Genomic DNA, 14,530 nt, shown 5'->3' on the forward strand with positions numbered 1-14,530 from the left:
ATATACAGATGTAGCCAATATGATTGCAACTCGTGGCACACTGAAGTGGGACATACACTAGAGAAGAGTGGGGCTATCTCGCCATTTAACCGGAGGGAGCGCGCCACAGGATGCAATAATGTTGGCGGCTTCTGCATGTTAGATTAAAAACAAAAGGCAGTAAGCACCAAGTATAAATCCGATTGATATTATGTTAGGAGGGTTTTCAAGTATAACACATTCATAAAAAAAGATAAAAAGACTCATCAAATGGATCCTATTAAATTGTTACACCGGTTCAATTTGCAGCACTCTACTCGTCAGGTTGACATTATGTTCACTTGCATCACAGGAATCCAGCCTGACATTAGAGAACATCTAAAAATATCTCTGCAGTGGTGGGTGTCTAGTCCCAAGCCTGTTTTCAAAGGTTATATTCTGCCTTGAGCACTGTAATAGAAATACCTGCCGTTTTACAAAAAGTAAGCTATCCAAGACATTTCAGCTGCTTCCACTATTAGACCAAATGCATTTTTAGGACACAATGTTGTCCATCTTTATCTGGTGAAGGTCAAGTGCGGACCAAAACGTTGGCTGTATTTTATTATATCTGCCATCTACATCTGCAGAATGTACAGTTACGACAGATGTTGTGGCATGCAAATAATTATCCATTTCTCAGAAACGACACCTGTGCTACATTAGATGTGCGTGGTCCTGTTGTACAATTGTCTATCTATGCTATCACTCAGCAGTGAAACTGTGTAAAAAAAAAAAAGTATTAGAAGTCACCCGATTCCTCAAAATCTAAAATCTGTAAAACATTGGGTCAAAGATATTTGACTTAAAAAATAGAGGGTTCTGGGTATGTAAATTAAACAGTAGCACTATAGTGTTATCCCAAGTCATGATAATATCATGAGACATTAAGTAATTTAATCAATCTGGTGTTTCAGGGGTTGATGTGGTTACCGTTTGTCTTAAAAATACAAGATGTTGTGTTTATAACAGGTCAAGATCTTTCCTGCGTCTGTGCTGATCTACAAAGGGAGGAGATTAATTGTGGGGTTATCTCTGATGGCCCAACTAAAAGTGAAATGTGAGTGGTTTAGAAGGCTAGGGGCCATAGCCGGATCCTGGTCTGTCAGCCTCAAAGAAAACTGTAACAGTCTTGAATGATAACTTGTGCATCCCAGAGAGAGGTGACAAACAGGTGACCACTTAGCTGGAGGACTTTATTAAATAGGAGAAATTATTGGGCTTGACAGCAATTTATAAGAGTAACAAATAGATATCTGTCACTGTGGCGATTAGACAAATCAAATCATACCACACGGGTAGGAATTGCAAAAGACAGATAACTGTTTCTCCTGTGAAAATAGACGTTAGGCTGTCAATTTTAGGTGCAGGCGTGCGTGTGTAGAGCACAGACGCAACCGTGAGGATGGCGTCTGTCTAAATATTCGGGAAATGAAGTTATGAGGCCTTTTCTATATTCAGGGAAGAAACACAGAGCGCAACAGAGGTAAGGATAAAATTTGTAATGAACAGGTAAAAATAGTGAGTAGAAACTTACATACAATTCAAGTAAAGTGAGGTCAGTGGGTTAGCTGTTCACAATGCTTTTTGCCAATCGAAATGCTGGAGGTATAATGCTTATTGACTTCAAGTCCCACGCGCTGGAAACAGTTGTATATAGTCAATGATTCTGCACTTCCGGGTTGCGTCTCTAGCAAGTGATTCCCGACAAGCTCGAGCCTGGCGTCTCTCCATTATGCTACATCAGGTACTGCTGCAGGCACTGAAACTGTATTTCAGCAGTAGAGTTGCATCACTTGCTAGGATAACGTATACCGGAAGAGATTTATTTTTTGCTGAAATTTGCGAACCAAACACAATTTGCCTCTTTTTTTTTCTTCTTGTAAAGCTCCTTTCCTTTTCTATTTTCAGTCAGACTTTAAACGTCACAAGACAAGAGTTTTTTTTTTTCTTCTAAGTCATAAAACTGTCAACCTGAGCTGATTGACGACAGGGGTGGATTTATGTGTGTTTCAGTGCTGATGGTCTGGGCATAAAGGTTGGCATGTTTCAATAGAAATTCAGAATTCAACAGAGGTGGGTTTGGGATCAGACATGCGAATTTTCATCTTTCTGCGCCAGTGACCTCTCTGGGAACAATGTATGACATGTGGTAACGTATAGGGGATTCTGTTTGTTTTATCCTTTTCTTTTAAGAAATTGTTCTGCATTTATTGTAACAATCTTTTTCTGTAACCTAAGCCCTTTTAAAAATAAACCTTTAATAAGTAATGTTTGGGCTCTGAATGAACTGTTTGCACACTTTGTAGAGAGTATTTACATTTTTGGACACATTTTGATACAACAGATTTTTGTGTGTTTTCTTTAATAAACATGGACCTGAGACTCTGGAAGATATATATTCATTACATATTTCTTGGGTGGTGGTAGCGGATAGATATGATAGCAATCAAGTAAAGTGGTTCATATTAACTAATTGAAAGTACCTTGCACAGGACAAAGGGGAGTTGGCTAGAGTAGCCGTGTGTATTAACCCTGGTTGCATATCTAAGTCACATGCTCACTTGTGTGCTGCTCGTGACAGATGGTATATGGGGACGGATTGAGGGGAGATATTGTTCATGTGAGGGACCTTTGCGAAGGTGAAAAGTGGGCCAGCTTGCAAGTTTTGTATTAATCCTTGTCCCGTATGCAGGTCACGTGCTCACAGGTGTGCCATATGTGACATCTCATATTTCATATTCTTGGCATTCGTGACAAAGGCGCATGAGGAACAGGATGTGCACGGTGTGCTGACCGGTGCCAAAAACAAATGGGGATTCAGTGAGCTTACAAACCAACAGAGACAGGTAAAAACTTAAACTTCTGTAAATGGGCACAGATTACAAATGCAATTAGATAATGAGAAGTGGAAAAGCGCCTGTACCAGTACACAGAAGATGGGTTATACCGGCAGAAGGCCATCACTGCTGTCATACTCATTGGGATATGTGGCAATAATTGAGTGAGGTGGGCATAGTGATAATGTGAAGGGAAAATATGCCAGCAACTGAAGTAGGCGTAAGTTTGATTTTGGAACAATAGGATGAGCAGAGAACAACATGCGTGCACCTGATCGTAGCGCCTCAAGCAGAGAAGTGTGTGTAATCGCTATATATAGGTTTTCTATACACATCTGTCTGGATACCCCTTGGGGAAAAGAGACTCCGTAATATTTTAAAAGGTGGAGTCCATCCTAAGACCAACATTAACCAACGGTTTAATATGTTAAATGCTGGTGACTTTTTCTTTTCTTTTTTTAAATCAGCAAAACAAGGTAACAGATATGGAAGGGATTTTTCTTCTTAATACTAGTCTCTTCTGTGTGATGTTATTGTGTATAGAGGTAACAGCAAAAGCCTTGTATGCTGGACTCAGTTGATTGAATGTGTTGTGGAATAGTAATGGTAGTTAAAAATTAACTTTTAATAAGTGATGGTATAAAATAAGTGTCAGACTGAGAAGTCTATATATGCCAATGGTGAACACGCACACATACACAAACACACACATACAAAATAAAGTATATTAATTAAAAGTGTAAACTCTTGTTCCAGGATCCATGCTGTTACCTCTATACTGTATGTTGGTTCCTGTTTTGCACCTTTCATTTCCTTATTGACAGATGAGCAAGGAGTGTTTCTAATGTAGAAATGGGGTGCTCAACTCCAGTCCTCAAGTCCGCCCAACAGGTCAGGTTTTCTGGATATCCCAGCTTCAGCACAGGTCAAAGACCGAGCCCTTAATTGAGCCAACTGGGCTGATGCAGGGATATCCTGAAAACCTGACCTGTTGAGCACCTCCAGTCTAGTGTACAAATGTTATTGTGTATGAACTAAAGCTTGCATAGGCAAGGCCTCTTCCTTTTCTATAGAAGGTTTCAAACACTTTGCCAGCAGTGCAAGAGATTTGTAACACTTTCCTGTTTGTGATCATTTGTTGCCAATATTCCCAGCAGTTTGTGCTGCAAACGGTAACAATAGATAATGTTACCATAGTAATATAAGGATACATTGTAGCTGCTGAGTTACACAGACTGAAGGATTGATTTGAAACTGAATGGCGGCCATTTAATGAACCCTGGAAATCAGGATTTTGCTGATCACGGGAGAACGAATCGATCGGTAGCTTAGGTAATTTGTTTTCAATAAAGAATCAATGGCTACAAATATTCAAACAAAAAAAAAATATTTTTTTTTTATTTTGTTTTAAGCTGCTTCGATTGCCTCTTTAACTCAAAGTTAATGACTAAGCTTTAAAGTCTGACATTCTGACACACCTGACAGATTCACAATATAATTACCATTGACTCCCGTTAGGTTTTTTTATTTACATTTTCACAGACGAGGTGTTGGTTAATTAGCCGACACTTTTGAAGTACACTTTCTAATACCATGTGTTAGCATTCCATTACCTAGTAGGTAATTTACTGCTATACACACACACCCCGGGTCATTAACTTGTAATATATCTCATTTTCCTGATGTTAAAAGAGCAATAGCTTTGTAATAGATTTAGAACACATTCAACAGCTTGGGAAATCCTGGTTTGGTTGATGTTGTTCCCCGTGGTTTTTTACGGCTTGATGTGTGCAAGATCAAGGGGACGGGGCGGCAATCCAATTATTGCAAAAACACATTCCTCTGTATAATTAACATATTTTAAAGAAGCAGCCCAGCTTTTTTTTTACTACTATTAAATACATTCACAGAACTCAGAGGCTCTTGAACTGCACTACTGTTCTAAACGTATACAGGCATACCCCGCTTTAAGGACACTCACTTTAAGTACACTCGCGAGTAAGTACATTTCGTTCAATAGGCAAACAGCAGCTCACGCATGCGCCTGTCAGCACGTCCTGAACAGCAATACTGACTCCCTACCTGTACTGAAGCTTTGTGCAAGCAGGGAGACTATAGAGCCTGTTACACATGCGTTATTTACATCAGTTATGCACGTATAGGACGATTGCAGTACAGTACATGCATCGATAAGTGGGGAAAAGGGAGTGCTTCACTTTAAGTACATTTTCACTTTACATACATGCTCCGGTCCCATTGCGTACGTTAATGCGGGGTATGCCTGTACAATCTACCAGCACATTCTAATGTCACTGTTATTCACCGCCTTGTTAACAAGAAAGATGGGAGAGTACCCATTTCCCCCCACCCATGAACACAACTGGTATTGAAAACCTATGGCCAGGCCCTCAGTGTAGGCTGCGGCACAAGCTACGCCGTGCGCGCCACACACACCACAGCCCTATATGGGGCAGTCCCCAGTGGGCGTGTGCGTGTGGGCGCGCAAAGTGCGATGACTTGTACGCTGGCAGGGAAGGCAAGAATTTGGTCTTCCCGTGCCGTGCCCCCCCGTCATGGCCCTGCCCACCGTGCATCCCATAGCTCCCCTACTGGCCGCGGATTTTATCTGAGCACGCGCCGCCCGGTCGCCCAGAGCGCGTGCAGCAGTTAATACTGGGGCTGTAGCCCATGACTTGGGCTCGATGACCAGCCTGACTTGGCTCAGTAAATAAAGGCGCTGACTGAGTTTTAGGCAGGGGAACCGGATTCAATTCCTGGTGTCGGCTCCTTGTGAGCTTGGGCAAGTCACTATATCTCCCTGTGCCTCAGGCACCAAAACATAGATTGTAAGCTCCACGGGGCAGGGACTTGATTTGATCTTAAAAAAATATATATATATTTTTTTTGATTTTACCTTAAAATCAAATATAAAATTGCGACATGATTACTATTATTATTAATATGTATGTATGTATGTATGTATGTATGTATGTATGTATATATATATATATATATATATATATATATATATATATATATATATATCTCTTACTATATAAAATCGAAAGGTTGGTACTAGCTGCGGTGAATCTGATTGGTCCTCAGCCTCTGGCCAATCAGATTGGTGGCTCTATGACGTCACCCGGCTCTATGACGTCACCCAACTCTCTCTCTCTCCCTCTCACCGGCTCCCGGACGGAGGGGAAGCGCGGCGCGGCCCTCCTGCTCCAGCCACCAACGCTCACTTCCCTCCCTCCCCGGCAGGGGGACAGGCAGTGGGCAGGCAGCCTCCGGAAGGACCCCCTTCCTCCTGCAGATGCCCCCGGTAAGATGGTGGCGCACCGCGGACAGGCGGGGGTGGTATTCATTCAGGAGACAGGGGGGGGGGGGGGTTAGTCAGGAGAGAGGGGGGGGAGAGGGATTCAGGAGAGAGGGGGGGAGAGGTGGGAGTGAGAGGGAGTCAGGAGAGAGGGGGGGGAGAGGGAGTCAGGAGAGAGGGGGGGGGAGAGAGGGAGTCAGGAGAGAGGGGGGGAGGGAGTCAGGAGAGAAGGGGGGAAGCCTGAACAGCTGTGAAGAGGGGGGGAAGGGAGTTGAGAGGGAGGATGGGGGAGGCAGAACATTACATCACGGGCAACGCCGGGTATATCAGCTAGTATATATATATATCATATAAAAATATTACTTGTGAGCACATTCACATGACAGACAGGTCTGCAACCCTGCTTTTCGCCATTATCACCTAGCATACAGTGCTTCCACTGCAGCAAGGGATTCTGGGAAATGACATGCAAATGAGCACACAGTGCTACATTTGTCTCAAGTCCACATTACATGGAGAACCCTTAAGCCAATGCATGCTGCTTTAAACACAGCTTTTAAACATAGTCTGGGATCAGATGCAAAGCAAATAAACACACTCACAGACAGACTGTTTCAACCTTGTGGGTCTCATCAGTGTGAGGTTGGTTATACTGGCTTTGCAATTTGAGACATATTAGACTCATCATATGCCTTTCACCATTATCACCTAGCATACAGTGCTTCCACTGAAGCAAGGGATTCTGGGAAATGACATTCAAATGAGCACACAGTGCCACCTTTTGCTTGAAAACCATATAACATGGTCACCTGTAAGCTTATGCTTGCTGCATTTCACAGCTTTGAGCACAGCCTGGGTTAAGATGCATAGCTAGTAAACCCACCGACTGACAGCCGTTTCGACCTTAATGGGTCTCCTCAGTGTGGGGTTGGTTACACTGGCTTTGCAAAATGAAGCTTAGGATAGGTTTCACCACACTTTGTTAAGTTATGGTGGGTAAAAAAAGTGACAAAACCCCCCCACAGCATATATAAAATGTAAAGGTATCTGTACCGTGTTAGCCTAATAATGTGAGCTTAATAATCAAAAATGAATAGACGATACCGTTCTGTGGCTAACAAAATGCTTTTATTTGAGCGAGCTTCCGAGATACACTGATCTCTTCTTCCGGCGGTGTTACATTGGGTAAAGCAAGAAAGGTTTTTACTTAAAAACAGTGCATCCAGGAATGAACCTGACTGAAGCCTATATCCCTCCCCCTGTGTAGTATGCGATTAATGACTTAAGGTGTTAAATGGTCCCTGAATGTTAGTGATGTAAGAGTGTGTGTTTATAAATTTATATTTACACACACATACAGTGGCGACACACTTAATCCTCACCTGGCTGGAGCCGCAAGCCGGGAGGTATCCCGGCTTGCTCGGTTTTTTCCCTCTGCGTGCCGCGCGTCATCGATGCGCGGTCACGCTTCATCGGGAAGCTCTAATGTGGGGGATGGCGGTTCCTCTAATGTGGGGGATGGCGGTGGGGGGCTCCGGGGGACCCGGAGAGGGGAGGGGGGTGCCTCGATCGGAGGACCGATCTTCCGAGGCTCCTGCGCGCGCACGGGACACCTCTGCGCGCGCCCGGTATCTGTCGCGGCCGAGACCGGGCAAATGTTAGAATAAACTCGGCCGCGACAGTACATATACAAAGCTCCCACAGTGTATACAGCGCTTTACAAAAGGTGTGTGTGGAGTGGGAGTGTATACCAATGGTGTGGGTAGGTGTAGAAATGTAAGAGGGTGTTGCATTACTATTAATGTGTGTAGATACTATGTGGTCCCTATTGGTATATAGGGATAGAATTACATTGTACATTTGTATGCGTAAGAGACAGCTGTGTGTGCGTTCATATAGCGCAGTATGTATAGACATGGACTTTAGCACTCATGGGAAGAGAGTTCTCTGGTTTCAGGGTAGTGACTCATGAAGCTGTGGTCTCGGTTTAGGCCACCGCTAAGTGTCCCGAACAGTTGCATAAATTTGTATTCATGCAACTGTCTCTCTTTCGGTGTTCTAAGATTACCTTTGAGTAGTGATGTACCGAGTACCCGTAATTACCTGGTACCCGGCGTTTCCCGGCACATTTCAAGCTACCCGGACCCGGCAACTGGGAAGTGGGCCCGGCGCCGGGTAATATCCGGCATCAGGTAATGTCAGGGTAGCTGTGGCAGTATCGGAAGTGTCTTCAGCCGGCGTGGGACAGCAGGAATCCATTCCACAGCAGGTAAGCAGTGTGAGCCGCCGGGGAACCACGTGACCGGAGCAGGAGACAGAGCGTTCCTATTGGACAGCCTTCTGTCCAATAGGAATGCTCCTGCTTCGGTCACGTAGTTCCCCGGCGGCTCACACACACACACTGCTTACCTGCTGCGGTGCTGTGGAATGGATTCCTGCTGTCCCACGCCGGCTGAAGACACTTCCGATGCTGCCTCCGCCACAGGACCACTGCTGCTGTTCCTAGATGTCGCCGCCACCCTGCAGGTAAGTGAAAAACCGGGTAACTGGGTACCCGGCCGGGTAGAACTATTGATTTTGGCCGGGTACCCGTTGCCCGTTTTTTTCCAAACTCACTACCCGGTACAACACTACCTTTGAGTATGGCCACCTTCAGATCATTCATCTTATGGCCAGAGTCAGAGAAATGTTCGCTGACAGGACTGTCGTTTGTTCCGCGTGTGATGCTGTGTAGCCCCTGTCCTGTCTCACCTATGTAGTAGCAGCCCCCTAGGCATTTCATGCACATGATGAGGTACACGATGAAGCACCTAATGTATGTAGAGCATAATGAGCCCCGGCTTACTATCCATTTTGTCATCCTTGAGGTGACTTGCCCATGCCAATTTCCTATTTCTTCTACGAAGCCTCCGGTGTTACAATGTGTTATAGAATGTAAATATTTCCCCGACAGTATTATTTATACAAAGCTGTAGATTCTGCCATGCTGACCAGATGGCAAAACATAACAGGAATGTGCCTAAAGATTTCCTTGGCACCTGCTGCAGAAAACTAATGCAACGCTCCTGGACTTAGTGTGCTTATTTGCCTTATGCCAGCCAACTGGAAGTATGACAAGCACTGCTCATTGCTGCTGCTGTCACAGTAAAACAAGAGGGATTAAGACACAGCACGCTGTGTGGGCACCCTTTAGTAGAGTTTGATTAAACCACAATACTTAGCTAATGATATTTAAAACTCATCGGTGCATTTCTTTCCAAAAACACAGGATAAACCCCCCCCCACTAACATTACCACCATATTATTGTCATTGCAGACGTACTGATGTAACCAGACTCACGGTCTCTGGCTGAGGAAGCAACATTCCGCGGGGCTGTGAACAGCGTCTGCCGCGATCGAGCTGCAGAGGGGGTCCATGCTTCCCCCCCCAACCCTGTCGCAGCGTTAACTCTCTGTTAGTCTTGCTACATCTGTAGCTAGAAGGTTTGACCAATATTTAAACAAATACAAATCAGTTTTTGAGGCCAACATTAAAGGAGGTTGTCCTCGCAAGGTTTCTGTGCAAGTGAAACGCGGACTGGCGTTATCAAAGTGATGGTGGTGGCGTGGCCAGGTCCGCTTTGCTGAATATATTGAAGGTCGCCTTTTCTGAAGTTATCTGCTGTTACTAATCTTTTTGATTGTGTGCACACACCCCACCCATATCATGAGAAGTGCAAGAGGTAATCAGGAGTTGCGTTAACTCCAGGCAATATCACTCTGAAATTCCATTTTGGGTGGTGATCCAACTCCCTGTTTTAATCAAACCCAGGGGAATGGAAACAATCTCCGATTGTTTTTTTGGAAAACACGCAGACCGTGTTCGTGGTTAATTCTGGTCTATGAAGCGGGGAAGATGTGATACATTGTTAAGCCGCTCTGTGACCTGGGCATCAGTACACAGGTGGGTCAGGACCAAGTTCTACAGTGAGTGTCCTGTTCTATGGACAGCGTACTCGTACAACAAAATATATGTTACAAAGATCGTGTTTATTAGTTATTTGAGAAGGTCCATCTTTATCAAGCAAAAAGAGTGAGCTCTTCAGCCTTCTCCTTAAAGGCGTAAATCACTTGTAGTGGAGATCAAACTGAACGTTTCTGATACAATCATTCCTTACTTTTCTCCCATCCTGGACAAAGGTCATATATTAAAAATGTAAATGTATAGATGTGATTAAAAAAAAACTTACAGTATAAGATGAATAACTGTGGGTCACACAACATGTGAGCCTCTTTATTAATGCCAGTCACTTGAAAAAGACCTCTGAGCAGGTCGAAACGTTGCGTTATTTTGACATAATAAATCTCTTCAAAATTCGTAGTGCCTTGGATCATCCATTCATATCTTTATCCACAACACCACACCAACTCCTAACAGCTTTTATTGCACTTTGTCAGTCAACGTATTAGTACGAGTGGAAGAAACCATACAGGAACGAAGCCTCTACATAATCTGCTCTTATCTCCATTCCAAACCAAAGCACCATCAAATGGACAGGCCCCCCTTTGCAGCGGGACAAACGGCTTGCCAATGGAAATGACTTTCTTAGAAAGATTCAAACACTTGGGGAGTAAACATTTGACTTAAGTTTGTATAAACTCTCCAGACTTTATAAACTACAGTATATATACAAATGTAGCAGCACTTAATGTCTTCGGCGTGAGACAAGTTGTGTGACCGCGCCCCTACCCACCCCCGGCAACAGAGGATTATCATGTGGGTGTTCTGATCCAGAAGTGTGGACCCCCCCACAGCGACGTCGCAGCTGCAATATCTCCAGAGCCGCGGCTTTTAGCTTCTGCAGACGTAGCTGTGGAGACATTAAGTCCTGCTACATCTGTATGTATGTGTGTGTGTGTATATATATATACACATATATGTGTTTAAGGTATCACTGCCACTTCAGTTAAAGCTACCAAATTGTATAGGCCTATACAGAAGCAAAACCCTGTTTTCTTTACATAAAGATGACTGTTTTGTAGCAGTCGCTAACCCATGCCCAATTCATTGCTGTGTCTCAGTTGAGCTTTCTAGAAACTTGGTAGCTTTAACTTTAGTCCTAGGTGGGACCCCTTGAATGGGATGTTCTAGGATATTAGTGTACAAGCAGGGTGACTATACCACGTGAGAGGAGCCATTATTCATCACTGTAGGAAGGCTTGCCCAGCGCTCATTTTCCAGTTCTTCCATCACCTGATTCATTGCACTCTTTAGCCACGTGTCCACGGAAACGCCTATCTGCCTTAAGAGATCCAGGCGAGCTTCGGCTTTCAGCTTGGTGATCTGGAGAGAAGAAAAGAGAAGATCCTGTTGTAACCACGTATCACTGCAGACTGTTCTGGTCACTAAGGAGGGTTAAAGCTGAAACAATGACACAAAGTCCCCTTAGAGAGGCTAAATTGTAGATTAAGCTCTTCTAGGATGGAAACCAGAAGGTGTTCAGTACTGCTGTCATTTGCAGCTAGTTGCCAAATGCCCCCAATTTAGCCAGACTGTCCCAAATATGCAAGACGTGCCCCAACGGAGAAAAATGGTCCAAATATGTGGAAGGCTTTCTTAAATTCCCTTCATAAGCCTAGAGGAATTTAACTTATATTATATGTTGGTATATTGCCCACTGTGCATGTCCTCATCAAAAACCTTTTTTTTTTTTTTTTTTTAAGTGTTAGAAATCATGATTATATTTATCTTTTTACCAGATAACCTTTACCATACCATAACCATTAGAATGCACTGGGTAGAGACCATTTTAACCTCCCGAACACTGAATATTTCAGACGCAGAATAGACACAGCATTGGAAAGGGAAAGAATGGCTCTTTTCAAGCAATGGCAAATTGCTTGAATGCTTTTGCCAGTTTTAGTAGTAGGCCAAGAGAAGGCTACAGAAGAGAAGGAATAGAAAGTAAGGCAGGTTTATCCGATCAGATCTCTACAGAAAGCTGCTCAATGTAGGTCAGCTCTGGAATCCTCCCCTACTGTCCGCTCAGGCCCGAGGCTGTCATTGATAACTAAAAGTTTTGCTGTAGCCCTTGAGCACAGTTGGTACTTGCAGCATGTTCACTTTGAGAGGAGTGGAGATTTAAAACCGGACGTTCAAAAATAAAACACACAGTGAATGTTTTGTAACCAATCATGGACTCATTTTTTGCCACTGTCTAAGTCCTTTGGAGACTTTATTGACATTATAGGATCAGATGGCCATATAGGAATGCCTGCAAATATCAGCAAATTAAACTATATTTTTCTTTTCATTCACACTTGGGCATAAGACACAAAAGTAGCGATCTTCATATTCACCAGCTTTATAGTGATATATTTTCTTAAGTCTTTCAGTGCAGAGGGGCCAGCCGGAGCAGACACCATTGTCTTAATTACGTCAGTGAGTGCAATAATGTCTGCTACATCAGTGTTTCTGTGCTATGTACAGTACACATGACCTTGGTAGCACTATGGAACCCAAGGTAAAAATAGTACTTCCTTATGGACTTCAGGCTGTAGGGAAGCCCTTTAGTTGGATGGATCGCTATATTGATGATGTAGTGTATGTATGACCGTACCATGACAGCCATTCACTTCACCCCAAATGGGGTTATTCCAACCATTATTTTTATACAAATGTAGTGAAATACATACAAACAAACGTTTTCAAAAGGACAGAGATAAGTAACGTAGTATTTCTGCATATCTATTCAGCTGGTTACACATAACGTACTCAATTACTTTTTACTGTGAAAGGGTAAGAGGTTAAACATTTTCCATGGGAAAGTCCAATGGCTAATCAACCGAAGAAAGTCATTGACATGTCTCATTGCTTGGGGTGAAGGGTATCATGTATCTACAAACTATTCTTCAGTGCGTGTGTGTTAATTTGCAAGGATAACACTAAACGGCAGCTTATTTTTATTTCCTTCGCTGCCCCAGGACCCAGCAACACATCTTTTAGGGTTAAAGAAGCAATCCACGTGGCTTGATATTTTCTTACACAGAACTGGAACATATTAAAAGAATAAAACTCTACTTCCGGGCTCCTCTGAAATAAATCCCTTTGCTATATATGCCATTTTTTGGTACGTATGATATTTATACCTTGTAACACATTTTCTATAATATAAATACAACAGACACTTTCTCACCTCTACCCATCTCTACAACCCTCTCTCCCCTGCCCACACTTGGGAGCCTCCCTACGTAACAGCTCCCTTTTATCTGTCCTTGACAAAGTTGCTCCTACCACATCTCAATGCCACTGCCCTATTAAGTCTCAATCGTGGCACACTGATCAAGCACATGTTACCCTCAAAGTGCTCCCGCAGTGCTGAACATCAGTGTAGGAAATCAAGGTTTCAATCAGATTTTATACACACATTCAGTCTCCTTTCATACAATGTTGTCCTCTATGTACATAAATTAATGTCTCCTCTACTCTGTCCTCCAACCTTCAATGCTTGTTCTACACTCTTCTCTATCCATCCCAATAACCTTTTCTTACATTATACGTAATTACATATACCAAGGTCAACCTCCAACCACGCGAACATGTTCCCTCTCTACCCCCAAAGCTACACTTGACCTCACTCGTTACTGAAAAGGAAGTCTCCCACCTTCTCTTCTCCTCCCTAAAACCTCTACTCTCGACCCTATTCCTTCACATCTTCGCTCCCTCTCTACCACAATAATTTATGCCTCCGACCCACCTATTCAACCTCTCTCTCAACAACTGGCACATTTCCTTCAACTTTTCAGCAGTCCTCTTTCATATGCGGGCTTGATAGCAGTGCCATTGGTGCAGTCGCACCGCGCCCCGCGCTCTTCCTCACAAGATTTAAACTGATTGCTGGGGCAGAGTGCTGGGGCTTTGTAAGCATCTCTTTCTTACCTTCTCTCCGAAGCTGTAAGTTTCTCCTCCTGCTCATCGCCTGCTTGTAACAACGTGTTGTCATGACAAGGCAACATCAAATAACGCTGCGACATAGCAAAGATGAGGAGCAGGAGGAGATGCCTGAGAACGCAAGAGGTCCCACTCTCTCCCCGGCACCGAACCCCGCCAAACTCCCAGCCTGCCCTGTTCAGATCCATTCTGAAGAAGCTTTCTCTCAACCCGACTGCACTTTAGAACTACCGCCCAATCTCCTTTCTCCCATTTACTTCCAAACTCATTAAACATTTATTTAGAACCTCAAGATATACTATCTTTCCTCTAACGCCCTTATTGATGCACTTCAATCTGTATTCCGCAGACTACCCTAACGAAAGTTGTCAATGATCTCCTCAAAGCAAAATCACAAAGACAGTTTACCTTACAAATCTTACT

General features: G+C 43.6%; 1 protein-coding gene across 9 annotated transcripts in view; it reads right to left on the reverse strand.

The window, feature by feature from the left end:
• Positions 1 to 14,530, reverse strand: part of FCHSD2 (FCH and double SH3 domains 2) — a 237,785-nt gene that overhangs the window by 21,995 nt on the left and 201,260 nt on the right. For 8 of the 9 annotated variants that reach the window (XM_075592710.1, XM_075592703.1, XM_075592705.1 and 5 more), the window contains one exon: positions 11,339 to 11,500. In XM_075592710.1, coding sequence (XP_075448825.1) covers positions 11,339 to 11,500 — 162 coding nt within the window. The remainder of the gene's footprint in view (positions 1 to 11,338; positions 11,501 to 14,530) is intronic. The other variant, XM_075592708.1, reaches the window with a different exon arrangement.

Source organism: Ascaphus truei, chromosome 3 (genome assembly GCF_040206685.1).
Source record: "Ascaphus truei isolate aAscTru1 chromosome 3, aAscTru1.hap1, whole genome shotgun sequence".
NCBI lineage: Eukaryota > Metazoa > Chordata > Amphibia > Anura > Ascaphidae > Ascaphus > Ascaphus truei.